Source organism: Cucurbita pepo, chromosome 5 (genome assembly GCF_057944985.1).
Source record: "Cucurbita pepo subsp. pepo isolate OVF chromosome 5, ASM5794498v1, whole genome shotgun sequence".
In the NCBI taxonomy this organism is placed as follows: Eukaryota; Viridiplantae; Streptophyta; class Magnoliopsida; order Cucurbitales; family Cucurbitaceae; genus Cucurbita; species Cucurbita pepo.
Window position 1 is genome coordinate 15397317 of NC_141802.1, and position 13843 is coordinate 15411159.

At 37.4% G+C, this 13843-nt stretch overlaps 2 protein-coding genes across 2 annotated transcripts; both read right to left on the bottom strand.

Annotated features, from left to right (window-relative positions):
* Positions 1-271: 271 nt before the first annotated feature.
* On the bottom strand, positions 272-2554 carry LOC111794555 (putative mannitol dehydrogenase). The gene is made up of 4 exons (XM_023676589.2): positions 2400-2554; positions 1969-2082; positions 1376-1889; positions 272-730 (listed from the first exon to the last, which is right to left on the bottom strand). The coding sequence occupies exons 1-4, from the start codon at positions 2495-2497 to the stop codon at positions 380-382; spliced, it is 1077 nt and encodes a 358-aa protein (XP_023532357.2). The 5' UTR covers positions 2498-2554; the 3' UTR covers positions 272-379.
* A 551-nt stretch (positions 2555-3105) lies between these two features.
* Positions 3106-7687, bottom strand: LOC111796232 (uncharacterized). Its single transcript, XM_023678992.2, has 3 exons — positions 7157-7687; positions 4835-6374; positions 3106-4585 (listed from the first exon to the last, which is right to left on the bottom strand). Exons 1-3 carry the CDS (start codon positions 7536-7538, stop codon positions 3421-3423), a joined length of 3087 nt encoding a protein of 1028 aa, XP_023534760.2. The 5' UTR covers positions 7539-7687; the 3' UTR covers positions 3106-3420.
* Between the last annotated feature and the right edge of the window lie 6156 nt (positions 7688-13843).

Genomic DNA, 13843 nt, shown 5'->3' on the forward strand with positions numbered 1-13843 from the left:
ACATATGACCATTTGTCAAAATGACGTCTACCTAAGAAAGACAAAAAAACGACTCAAAATGTACTATAAAAGCCATGGTATTAGCTCTCCACCACCCCTACGCCCTATAGGCTAAAAACCATGTCAAGATCACGATGTCGCATGTTTGAAAATATACTACCGTGACACCCCACCTCACCATGTAGAGTTTAGTTTATTAACCATATTAAACCTCCCATGCCACAAATACTATTAGGAGGTTCAAGAAAATTGTTCCACCAACAACAAAAGATGAACGACATAATATTACGAGCATAATCATAAAGTTTCCGAGTTCAACATGATAGAGCAAAACATTATAAACGTGAGAGTAAAGGCAAATTCACCAAAGTTTTAGCATCTATTTGAAGGAGTTTCCAATGTCAATCACGAACCGATATCGAACATCGGCTTTCTCAAGGCGTTCGATGGCGGTGTTAATATCGTCCATACGAATCAGCTCAATCTCTGCTGTGATGTTATGTTTACCACAGAAATCCAACATCTCTTGTGTCTCTTTCAGCCCCCCAAAGTTGCTTCCACCAACCATCTTCCTACCGAGCACTATAGCAGCAACTGGCAGTTCTAGTGGCTTGTTAGGTAACCCCACAGTCACCAACTTTCCATTCAGCTTTAGCAGACCAAGCAATGGAGCAAGAGCATGGATAGCTGATACCGTGTCAATAATGTAGTCCATCGTCCCCATCGCAGCCTGCACACAATCAACAAGCATTACACAAGATTTGGGAGCAACTTGAGTGGGGATATTATCCGTTTAAGCCCACCGCTAACAGATATTGTCCTCTTTGGACTTGCTTTTCGTTTCGAGCTAAACCTCAAAGTTTTTAAAACGCGTCTACTAAGGAGGGCTTTCCACACCCTTATGAAGTGTGTTTCGTTCTCCTCTCCAATCGATGTGGGATCTCACAATCCACCCCCTTTAGGATCCAGCATTCTCCTTGCTGGCACTCGTTCCTTTCTTCAATCGATGCGGGACCCCACCAAATCCACCTCCCTTCGTGACCCAACGTCCTTACTGGCACACTGCCTCGTGCTTACCCCTTTCGGGGAACAATGCTCGTATCTACCTCCCATTTGGGGAACAACGCTCGTGTCTACCCCCTTCAGGGAACATCGCCCACTGCTACCAGATATTGTTCTCTTTGGGCTTTTCCTTTCATGCTTATCCTCAAAGTTTTTAAAACTCATTTGTTTGTTAGGGAGAGGTTTCCACACCCTTTTAAAAGTGTTTCGTTCTCCTCCCCACCTAATGTGGGATCTCACATTAAGACTTAGTTAAGACCTCAACCAAACCCTATGCCCTAAACTCTAAACTCTTAGACTTGAAACAACGAACCTTCAATTGTGCAGGATCACTCGAAACAACGAAAGCATCGGCACCGAGCCTGTCGATAGCTTCCTCCTTCTTTCTCGGAGACGTACTAATGACAGTAACTTTCAACCCAAATGCCTTACCAAACTTAACAGCAACATGACCAAGCCCACCAAGTCCAACCACACCCAAATGCTTACCAGATTCAGTCATTCCATAGTATTTCATAGGGCTATAGATAGTGATTCCAGCGCACAGAAGTGGAGCTCCGGCATCAAGGGGTAAGTTGTCGGGAAATCGGAGCACGAAATGCTGATCGACGACGATGCTATCCGAATAACCACCATAAGTCTTTGCTCCATCATATGAATGTCCATTGTAAGTATATATCAACTTGGGGCAGTAATTCTCTAAGTTTTGTTCACAGTTTTGGCAACTTTTGCAAGATCCAACTATGACACCTACCCCTACTTGATCACCCACTTTGAATTTGTTCACATTGTTCCCAACAGAAGTCACAACACCAACAATCTCATGCCTGAAAAACATCAAATCCCATATTTCATATCAAATTTTGCCAACACACCATATGTTTTTATTGCTTTTTTGTAACGTACCCTGGGACTATTGGATAATCTGTGACACCCCAATCGTTCTTCAGCAGATGCAGATCTGAATGGCAAACCCCACAGTAGAGGACTTTGATACTCACATCATCGCCACCATTTTCTCTGCCAAAACAAAAATAATATTCATAGCTTAGTGGTGACAAAAATAATATTCGTGGTGAGCTTGGACTGTTACAAATGGTATCTGAACCCGATACCAAGTAATGTGCCGGAGGAGGCTAAGCTCTAAAGGGGTGGACACAAGACGGTGTATCAGCAAGGACACTGGGTCTCGAAGGTGGGTAGATTGGGTGTTCCACATCGATTAGAGAAAGAAACGAGTGCCAAAAAAGACATTGGGTGGATTGCAAGATCCCACCTCGATTAGAAAGAGAAATAAAACATTGGAGGTTAAAACAGGAGTGGTAAAAGAAATTTACCTTCGAGAGAAATGAAAGGGGGAGAGTAAGCCAGAAGAATCCCGAGCAGCCCATCCGAAAGCCTTGTTTGGATGTTCATCTTGGGGTGATTTGGCCATTTGAGAGTGGTGGGTTGAGTGTAAAGTGGCATTGAGAGCTAAATAGGCAATATTATGTATGTGGTTGGTTGGGAAGTGGATGGATTTCATCTAACACCCTTCAATGCCAACAAGTTGTTGGTGAGAGATATTAATTCCATTCAATTTCCTTTCTCAAACCTTATCTCACTGCTACCCATTTCAGATCTATTATCTCCTCGACAATAAACATTTTGATTATTGTGATTAATTGTGTGAATGTACCTCTCTGAACTACTTAAATCTTTATATCTATTTGTTTTAATTTTTGTATCTATTTGTTTTAATTTTTGTTCGTGGATGTGTGAGTGTGATCGATCTAGTTTCCACTTTTATTTTTGTTTTAATTTTTGTATCTATTTGTTTTAATTTTTGTTCGTGGATATGTGAGTGTGATCGATCTAGTTTCCACTTTTATTACAACAATTAGTATCAAAATATTTTGGTTGTGACATTTGGGGTACTGTGAAAGACTTGAGATACGTGTTCACACTGAACACTCACCATCAGTTGTCGAAATTGACATCCCATCCATTAATTCCATAACAATTTGAAAGTGGAATTATATTAATGAAAAATACGTTATTAACTAATTCAACAAAATTTCCAATCCATTAACATACATCCGCAAAATGGAGAATGAATTTCAGTCCCTACCACAAATAAAAACTAATTTAAGAAAGCTTCAAATCTAAGCCTTCTAAACTAAGCTTACACACACTAAAATTACTTGTGAATTTGGAAACTTATGCTCTATACCATTTCTCAAATACCCAAAACTGTTTCCCTTTGAAAAAAATTTGATGCACACATATATATATATATATATATATATATATATATATATATAATGTAGGAAGCTCAACATATCTCTTATCTCCTTCATGCTCGAGGTCGGAACCAAATCAGTCATGTACCCGCGACTCGCTCGATTTCTTCAAGGTACCCAAAATCCCATCAATCAGCTTTTCCTTGTCATTTTCATCCGTGTCTAAAACAAAAGAATAGCTCTTTTGATGTCTAAGCTTACGAGCAAAGCTTCCTGTATTTGCTTCATTTTTGGCTGTTAAACTAGAGACCTTCAAACTATTTTCAAAACAATCGTTCATCTCGTCGCTGTTTTCTGAATTGTTTTTCCTACTATTGTGTTCTTTGTTGGCATACCATGAATCAAGGATCTGTAGTAATGGGCTTTCTTCCTTATTTGTTTGTGGCTTTGCTTGCTCTTCTGATCTCTGTGTAGTAGGACAAGACTCTCCATCAGACTCTGTTGACGATTCATCCTCTAAAACCACAGGTTCATAACAAACTTTTGGTCGTTTTTCTGTTGCTTCTGCTGTTTCGCTACTCAATGTCGATTCATCCTCGTTTCTGCTCCTGCAGTCTGTGAATGCTGGACCTAATTCTTCCCATGTTGACTCAAAATCATCATCCTTTTGAGGCAGGTCAGATGATTCGTTATCAGAGTTCGAGTTCGCTACGACATGGGAAACCTTTGGGACCTTATCGGTAGGAACTATAAAAGTGGACTCTATTGTCACTCCAGGCATTATCTGTAGCAGGGATGCCAACTTTGGGTAACCAAGCTTCTGCAAGTCAAGATGATATCCGTACTTCTCAAGAAACAGTTTTCTGAAAGCCCCCATATTATATCCTTCTGGGTGTTCTCTCAAGATTTCGTCCACAAGATTTTGACAGTCGCATAATATTTCGCTTCTTGTCCGCTCTGGAAACTTGCTTTTAGTCATAGTGGTAGAAATTCCAGCTTGAGGAACATTTTCATTTTTCTTATCTGAATCTGAATCATGTTCTGAAGATCCCTGTAAACTGGGCTGTGATACTCTGTTCATAAAGATTGATGTCAACCCATTTGCACGATGCAGGGGTTTCGTGCAAGAGCTTTTCTCAGCAGTAGAGAGAGTGACCTTAAAAGGATTTGTTTCAGAGGGGCATTCCACGAGCCATTTCTTATCTGATATTAACGATTCTATAAAGTCGAAGAGCTCGCTAGTGCTTAAGGATTTAAGAACCAAAGGTCCTTCCTCTAGCAGTTTCTGAGCCATCTCTGACCTGAAGCAAGTCAGCAGAAAACAAAATTACAAGTTGTAAATCCTATAATATCATACATACAAAGGTTTAAAACAATTTAATTATATAATGTAGAGCTGCAAGTAAATTATAGCTAGATCAATTGTTTCAAAAGCTTGATCTATATTGGGGGAAAAGTCGACACAAGCCATATAATGGGCAGAAATCCAACAGTTTCAATTACTGAGAGTGCAAAAAATATGTGAAAACATAAAAAGAAATATATCAAACCTGGTTTTTGACTGCAAAATGAGCTCCACTCCTTTAGGTGTTTCAATAAAGGATTGCATGTCCTGCCAAAAAGAATTGCTGGAAAAAAGTTGATGTTTCCCACTTTCATTTTTTAACTGATTCTGTTCGCAACACTGCTCGCTTTCTTTACCAGTCTCAGTATCATTTTCCCAAATCTTGAACCAATTTCTAATGCTACTAAGTAATCCTGGCCTAGATCTTGATTTATCATCATATGCACTAGCAACAACAGCTGTTTTTTGAAGCTTAGCAGGCTCACGATCAGGTAAATTTGAAACTGGACGCACTGAATTAGCATCTTGACTCATTGGCTTTACAGTTTTTCCTTCACTTTCTGCTTCTCCAAGGTTCTGATTAGAATAATTCGTCACATGACCACAACTTTTCTGCTTAGAAGCATCATCTGATGTGGAACATTTTTCAGAAATGTGATGACTTCCATTTTCAGAATTATGGTCTTTGCTACCTACAACAAACCTTCTCCATATTCTTCTAAAAAACCCCGTCTTGGCCTCAGAATGCTGTCCAATTGAAGGAATCATATTATTGTCAGCTTCAAATTTACTATTCTGCTTTGAATCTTCCATAACATGTGGCTCAGAGACCGGCCATGTTGATGGTTCCCCTCCCATAGCCTCACCAGTAGACTTAAGTAATTCATAAGATGGTTGCACCTTCTCTGGCCTGTCTTGAGCATTTAGTTCACTAGATCGAACGAGTGGTACACTCGTCGATTCTGGTGAGGAACCGACACTCGTCGATTCTGGTGAGGAACCGACACTCGTCGATTCTGGTGAGGAACCGTTATTGTTTAACTTTGCAATCAGATTACGATCCTGCTCTTCAGTGCCATTATCAGATGTACCTCTACTGGACTCGAATGGCTCTATGGTCCTTGGAGTGACAATTCGGACGATCAATTGGCCATCACCATTTGTTTGAAGCTTTAAAGTATGTGGCATTGACAATAGAAAGCGTGAAAACTTTTTGTAACCATAATAGTCCCTATCTATAGATATTTTACTCTTTCCCAACTCTGATCGGAGATCTGTAATGGAGATTCCTTTTGGATATAATTTCAAAATGTAACGTATTTCCCTAATGACTGCCCTTGGAATGGGAAGAGGCTTAGGATCTGAACTGATCTCAGAAACCTCCTCGGATCTAATAGAAGATGCTTGCTCATTAACTGGAAATGGGTCTTCAAGAGGAACTTTATAATGGCCATACCAAGAACCATACGGTCCATCAGGTGGTTGATTAAAATGCCTTCCGACTAGATTTTCCCCTTTAACCAAAGCATTCCAATGCCACATGATGCTTGCAGCACTGCATAAAACACCAGGAGCACTTTCAGGGCTTGCTAGCAACACATTGTAGTTATTCATTCTTAAGCGGTGCAAAATGCTGGCGAAGTCCCTGTCACCAGAAATTAGAAAAAGATGTGCTGGTGGAGGATTTTGTGAAACCCAACACATGAGATCTAGAAGAAGAGACCTATCAGCACTGTTTTTACCACCTACATTGGAAAAATATTACAAGGTGAAGTTCTTCGATAAGTTTTACTAAGACAAACAAATTACAAATTCTTATGCAAATTGCTTTACATTAATCACTGATTCTAGAAAACTTTTCCATAGCCACTAAATCTGGATTGATTGATTTATGATTCTCTGAAGATTCCACAACACATAACTTGAATATTTACAGCAATCCATGCAACCATAATACGAAGCACTCAAGTGTAAGGTGATAACTACCTCAAGAACATGATCATTGATGGGTACAAGTATTCATATTATCCTTTGGCAAGGGAACAAGTTTTCTGTAAATTCCCCAGCTTATGTTGGATCATTACAAGCCTAAAGGGGAAATGTATGATTATATATGCTTAGGCAACGTACTTAACTTTATACAGACTTCTAATCAATTCGCTCATTCAGCATCCTAACACAGCTTTCCACCACAAAATTGAGACACATAAATCAAGTATTAAATAGTATTTTTAACTACCTAAGCTACTAAGGGTAAATTAGGTTACTGCATTTAAATCATACTAGAGAATATGAGAAGATAAGGAAACCTCTCACACGCTCAAGCAAAATACAAAACTCCCAATGTCATACGACTAATATAGATTATTTTTCTAGTTCAAACAATAAATTTGGAGGAAAAATGGCGAAGTCTATGCAGTCCCAAAGAATCCTCAAATGAAATCTTTCTTCACAATGGAAATCGATTCTAATAATATATGAATATACATAAAAAGAACAAATGTGTTGCAAAAAAAAAAAAAATAACCTTGAGGAATGTGGGTAAGGCTAATTCCAGTAGACGAGAGAGCCTCCTGGTTGGTCCTTGAGAGCTGCAAAATGTCACCGAAAGCAGTAATTTGAACCGGACCTTTGATACCATTGGCCCTGACAGCGGCAGTGATCAAATGGGCGACCTTAAACACGTTAACACCTGCAGGAATGTTGCAATTCTCGAAGTCCCACCAAACGGAAACCCTGACATATCGAGACTCTTCGTCGTGGCGCCTAGAAGAAGATGAGGAAGGGAAAGAGTAATTACTGGAAGAAAAAGAAGCTGAAAATTGAGAAAAGTGAAGCAAGAGGGCGCGCGGCGGAGAAGAAGAACAGAGAGAAGAAAGCGAGAAAGTTGAGGAGGAGAAGAGCCTCATCCTAAGGTAATTGAGAATAACAACACAATGGTGGATTCAGGAATTAGGGTTTGAAAGAGAGAAGAAGCCATTCCATTGTCACTGTTGCAATTGGTACAGAGAGGGTTTAGACGGAGGCGAGGAAGAAGACGATCTTAAACCCTACTGCACATGCCGGACACGTGAGAACGACCTTTGAACAAGCCAAAATTTATAGGAATTTTTTTAAAAAAAAATAAGAAACCCAAAAATGTAATGTAATTTTCAAATTATTAAAAATAAAATATTAGAATAATAATATAAAAAATATTTTACGGTTCAAGACATGGACGTGAAAATATATGTCCAAGCCTTTACGTGTTCTAAAGGACACAGTCCCAACGCTTCAGTCTAGTCTGAAACCTGCATTTAAGGCATCATACGTTCCAGGGCATAGTCTAAATTCCTATGCTCAATGTCTCATACGTTTCAAGCAGCGTGGTTTGAAACTTGCATGCAAGACTTCTTACGTCCCAAGTGATGCAATTTGTAAACCTATATCCAAGGTTTCTTATGTTTTAAATGATGCAGTCTAAGTCATGAACATGTTGTCCCGTGAGGGTGTAAGAGTTTCTTGGATGTCTGAGTCTTAGGATCTTGATCCTTTATTCTAAATGGCACCTAGCATTTTTTTTTTTTTGTCCGAGTGGAATCAATTTAACTTTTTAGGCCATTTGGAGGTCATTTGGACCTTCAAATATACTAAAAAGAACCTTAGGAGCATTTTGTTCATTTACCACCTAAAACTTGATTCAACCTTCCAACACGATCCCATGGTTCTAAAACTTTATACAATCCTTAAACATCATAAAATAAGGTCTCTTATAAAGTTTCACAACATTTGGAGGTCAATTGGGTCATGAACCAAAGGTCTAACCATTGGGGCATTACGGTCATTTTGCATCGTTACTTGGTACCACTACTTATCCTTATCCAATGGCCACTAAATTTTCATATATACCTTAATATGTCATATTATTCCCGGCATTTTAATTTTATGGGCAACGGAGTTCATTTAGTGAGTTAGGTACCACTACTTATCCTTATCTAATGACCACTAAATTTTCGTACCACTACTTATCCTTATCCAATGACCACTAAATTCTCATATATACCTTTTATTCTTAGTTCCGTCCTTTTAAACAAAAGACTAAATCTAGCGCCTTAGATCATTTGGCCAAATTGACTTGTTATTAACTACATTACTTCTGTCCTTCCATGTTCTAGACATCTAATTCAAGCATATACTAGCAATGTCTAACTAAAACATCATCATATAACTCAGGCATATGATTCCTTAAGCAAAATCAATTTCATGACTTAAATTTCTTTAATGGACAACGGTGGGATTTGAAACCCACGCCCTTTCAAACAATCTGGCGTCTTAGACCACTCGGCCAAATTGTCTTGCTATTATGTTTTTTTTCCTCTACGGGTCTTTCGACATTCTAGACCAAATTAGATCGATGACTCGACCAAATTGCCTTTACTTTCGGGCCAAGGTTTGTTGCTACCATTTTCCTTGCTCCTCCTCTTGAAATTTGCCACTGTGTTCCTCCTACACTGACAGTCTCCAAGGTTGCTTTGGGTTGCACATATGAAGAATACTACCATTTCATTGAATGTGGCATGAAAAGAGGGTTGTAGTTGGAACTATTGGTTAATGGTCTTAGGGCTCCAATCAACTTTTTGTCCTCTAACTATTATATTGACTCTTTTCCTTGGTCTACATGCTCATAAAACTCTTTCACCATGGGAACTATAACTTGTTCTCTATTGTGGTAGAATTTCTTCCAACTCGGGTGGGTGATGACATTTAGTAGTTATTCTGAAAATGTGAGATATATCCTTGGGAACCTCCTCTCTACTAGTACCACCCTTGGAATGAGGTGTAACGATCCTAAATTTTCACTTATCTAGAGTTGCTACCATCTTCATCATCTATACTCATCATATGCAGAATTAAACATTTAAAATATCATTATAAAACATAAATTTCATCTTAAAACAATGTCATGGACTTATGTGTTCGAAAACATCTTTAAAACAATATAACGAAATACTAAATTAAATAAATAAGCGTAAAAATTAAAAACACCCTTTCTAACCTAAGTCTAGGAAAGTAAGTACATTTATCCTATGCTTGTGTCATGGTCTCAAATTGCAATATTGTCGTTAGTCGTACACGATGTCTTGCTTTTACCTGAAATAGAAGTAACACATGACTTCAGTATTTTAAATAAATACTCATAAGTGACCCTACTTTTGAGGTCAAGGAATGCAAACACATGCAACTTATGATCTAGGGACCTATCATTAAAAACAATCATAGGGTTGGCCTCCAGTCCGGACAAAATTAGATGTGTAGTACTCCCCTACACACGACTCACATGTGCAAGTGTGGGTCCCCAGGTGGTTTACACCCCCCTAGATCCATCATAATTGAGCTAGTTGTCCGTAGCGACGTCCGGAGGTCAATAGACCCTTGAGTGTCATGCGAGGCATGACCACCATTATCATCAGTGTACGCGTCCATACTCATCATCATAAACGGAAAAATATCTCAATGTATATGAACACATAAAATGCATGAGGTTCCTATAATTTTCATCTTTAAATCATTTTTATGAAACAATCTTATATACCGTCCACACATTACTCTAAGTAACATGCATGCATTGACTTTCATACAATCATCATTATCATTAACATTAACTGGGTTGAGTCTTTGGAAACTTGCCATCATAATGCACCGTGGCATTTAATACATGCACATCATCTTAATGTGGAACATCATCATATTAAGTCATTTCATCATCATACGTCTCACATCATCTTATTATTATACATCATCATTATCATGTAAACATCATGTACGTCATCAAATCATTACCTAACGTTATCAAGTCAACATATCACATCATCAGATCATCATATAACATTATCACATCATCATATAACGTCATCATATCATCATACAACCTTATCAAATCATCATATAACATCATGACATCATCATACAACGTCATGACATCATCATATAACGTCATGACATCATCATATAACGTCATGACATCATCATATAACGTCATGACATCATCATATAACTGACATGCAAGGGCCACAGGACACGTGTCGTCATACATAAGCAAGTCTTTGGACCGAGTCGATAGTAAAGTCACTTACCTGGTTGGCTTAGGCCAAAGCTATTATGATTCCTTGATGCTAACTTAATGTTGCTATCTGAAATTTGATTCTGCTATAGAGTCCAACAATCATAAATTAGAATTCTACTATGGAAATTGGCTCACCTAGTTTTGCATAAAATCATTTAAATTACTCATAATAATTTAAACTAGTTAAGTTTAATTTTGACTCCAAAAATTTAGACTAACTAAAAGGTAGTTATACTAACCTTAAACGCTTCGATAAAATTGAAACTAAGAGGAAAGGGTTTAAGCGTATCAGGCCCAAGCTGGATCAGCCAAAATGCTAGTCTTGAGCCGTCAGAAAATGTACTCTCCGACGAGCTCGAACAGTTCAATTGTGATGATAAAATGAAGTGAGGGGCCTCCCTTTTATAGTGGAGGCCAACCCACCCACTTCTTAGCTTTAGGAACGTGGGACAAATGTTTTTTTGTTTTTTTTTTATTACATCGTGCACATCTAAAATGAACTTTCTTCTTCGAAAGTGTCTTAATCTTAGAATTACTCGGGGTATTTCTCCCTCATATCTTCCCTCTATTTTCACATAGTTTCTTCTACTTATTGTTTTTTAAAGACCATTTTTCGAATATAAAAGACTTCCACTTTCTAGGCTAAAATTCTTATTGGTCTCTTCTCGTATCTTAGGTCATCGTCTGCCTTTAAGGACTCATAATCTACGAAAGTTAGGTCATTCAAGTTATGGACGAGGCCAACAATCTCATGTTTCTATCGTAATTATGAGGTAGGATGCTTACTTTTTGAGTGGCCTTAGTGTTCTAATTAGTTATCTCTTCGTAACATCATTAAGCTTTACTAACCATCACATATCATCCAAGACTCATACATCGAGAGCTTTGTGTAAGGCTCACTATATAGAAAATTAAGTTCGTTTAAGGGTTTATCCTGGTGCTCTCTTTAAACTTTGTTTGGACTATTTCAAACTAGTTTAAGAACCTTCTCGAAGATCTAGTTCATTGAAATTATACAAGTTGTGGGCATTAGTGAGTCAAAAGACCTGACAGCCACTCATAACTACTACATTGAAACTTCACGAGGAAATCTTGAAACATTGTCTTTCTTATCTCCTACCGTTGAGATAATTTTTGTTTCTTAAAGTGCACCTCTTGTTCATTGCTACCTTGATCAATTCCTTGTATTCAATAAATAGCTGCATGTTCGCATCATATCCTCTTATCAAAACTAATTCTCTTAATAAAAAATGCTAAGGTGTCAATATTAATGTTAGAAAGCGTTGAATACTTGAATTCCCAACTTTTCCAATTCCCTGAAACTGACTTGTTTTCTTCTTTTAACACAATTTTTTTTAAGGTTAACCCCTTTTGGTACTTAGTTTTGTACTGTGGACCTTGGTTCAGAGTTTTAAGCTCTTATCCCTTAGAAACCCCTAAGAGACCTGTGGGGTCCAATGCTCAGTGAACAACTCAATCCTGATCTATTCTCGAGGCTTCATGCATACAATGCGATGTAATTTGTGTCATAGGACCGTGTTGCACTACTCATCGGAAAGTCTTTAGAGGATATCTCAGATTGTCATTCTAAGAATTCTTTGTTAAGTCTTGAAGTACAATTAAGGAAAAATTCTTAACAAGTATGCTCTAATCTATATGAATCGTAAACATTTCTTTACATGTATAAATCTTGCATAAACATATTGTCATTTGTGTCTTGAGGGGTAGTTACGTACTTTTCTTCTTGGTTAATATCTCAAAGTTGTCATAATCTCCTTAGTATATATTATACTCACTCTTAATATCATATATGAATCTCATATAAATTTTCATAGTATTTTGAGCCTTTTAAGGTCTTAAAACATCTTAGAATTCTCATAGGGGTATTTTAGTCATTTACCACCTTATCCTATATTCAAATGACCTTGTAACGGTGTATAATCCATTTAAACCATGACATAAGGCTCCTCATCAAATTTCATATCATTTAGAGGTCACTTTGGTCATAAGCCTGTATATAATTATAAGGGCATTTTAGTCATTTTACACATACCCTTAGTTTAGCCTCTTATCATAATACAATGGTCACCAAATTTCATAAGTTTTCTCTTGAAATTAAGGTTTGTTGCTCAGACGCTTCATTGAAGTTAATATTCATGTGGACACTAAGGTTTGAAAACCTTCGATACTTAACCTTAATTTCAACTTTCTCACTTTCTTCAAGATGACCTGCTTCCTTCTTTTAATAGGGGTCATCCCCTTCCACATCATCCTCTTTCGTGTCCTCGAGACGACATGTTTCTAAAATCAACACATAGTTTTCTTTAAGTCTACTACTCTCTATCGTAATTCACATCATATTACATATCATCATAAACATACAGTCTGACCACTACAATATTTTCACAAACATATAAATAGGTCAAACATCATAATTCGATAATAATAAAATCAAAGCTATCAAATTCAATCCTAAGCTACATTTAACAATGGTAAGTAATCACATCACACTATACCCAATTAAATACAAAAGTACACCTTATTCAAATATAAAAGTAGACTACCTTTCCTTAGGGCAGGCGAGTCGTTCAAGGAGAAGAGTACTACTTTTTAAGCTCTAGCCCCCCTTTCCTCGTATTTTTTTTCCCTCAATATTTTAAGCTCTGAGAGGCAATGCCCTTTTTACGTCTCCACCTAAGTACTACTCGAGTTTTTATCCGTTCACTTTAAAGGGTATCCTTTCATCTCTCTCTCTCTCTCTCTTTTTTTTAATGAAAGATTACAATAATATATACAAAATCACTTTAAATCTAATATGGTCATATTAAAATTATTATGGTAGGGTTTGGTAATTTACTAAAATGACCCTTTAAATATTTATAGCATGTGAAATTCTGCATGGGCTTGGGCTATTGTGGGTCTTTATTTGTCTTTTTCTTCTTCTTAATTTAGGTCTATGGGCCCAAATTTGTTTTCCATGGCCCATTAACGCTTATATCTATATTCAATATGCTTCAAATTTTAATGGATAATGATGTAGATGGCCCCACCAATTTCCATTCCAAAAATATTTATGAAGAAAATATTAATCCATATAAAAATTAATATTTT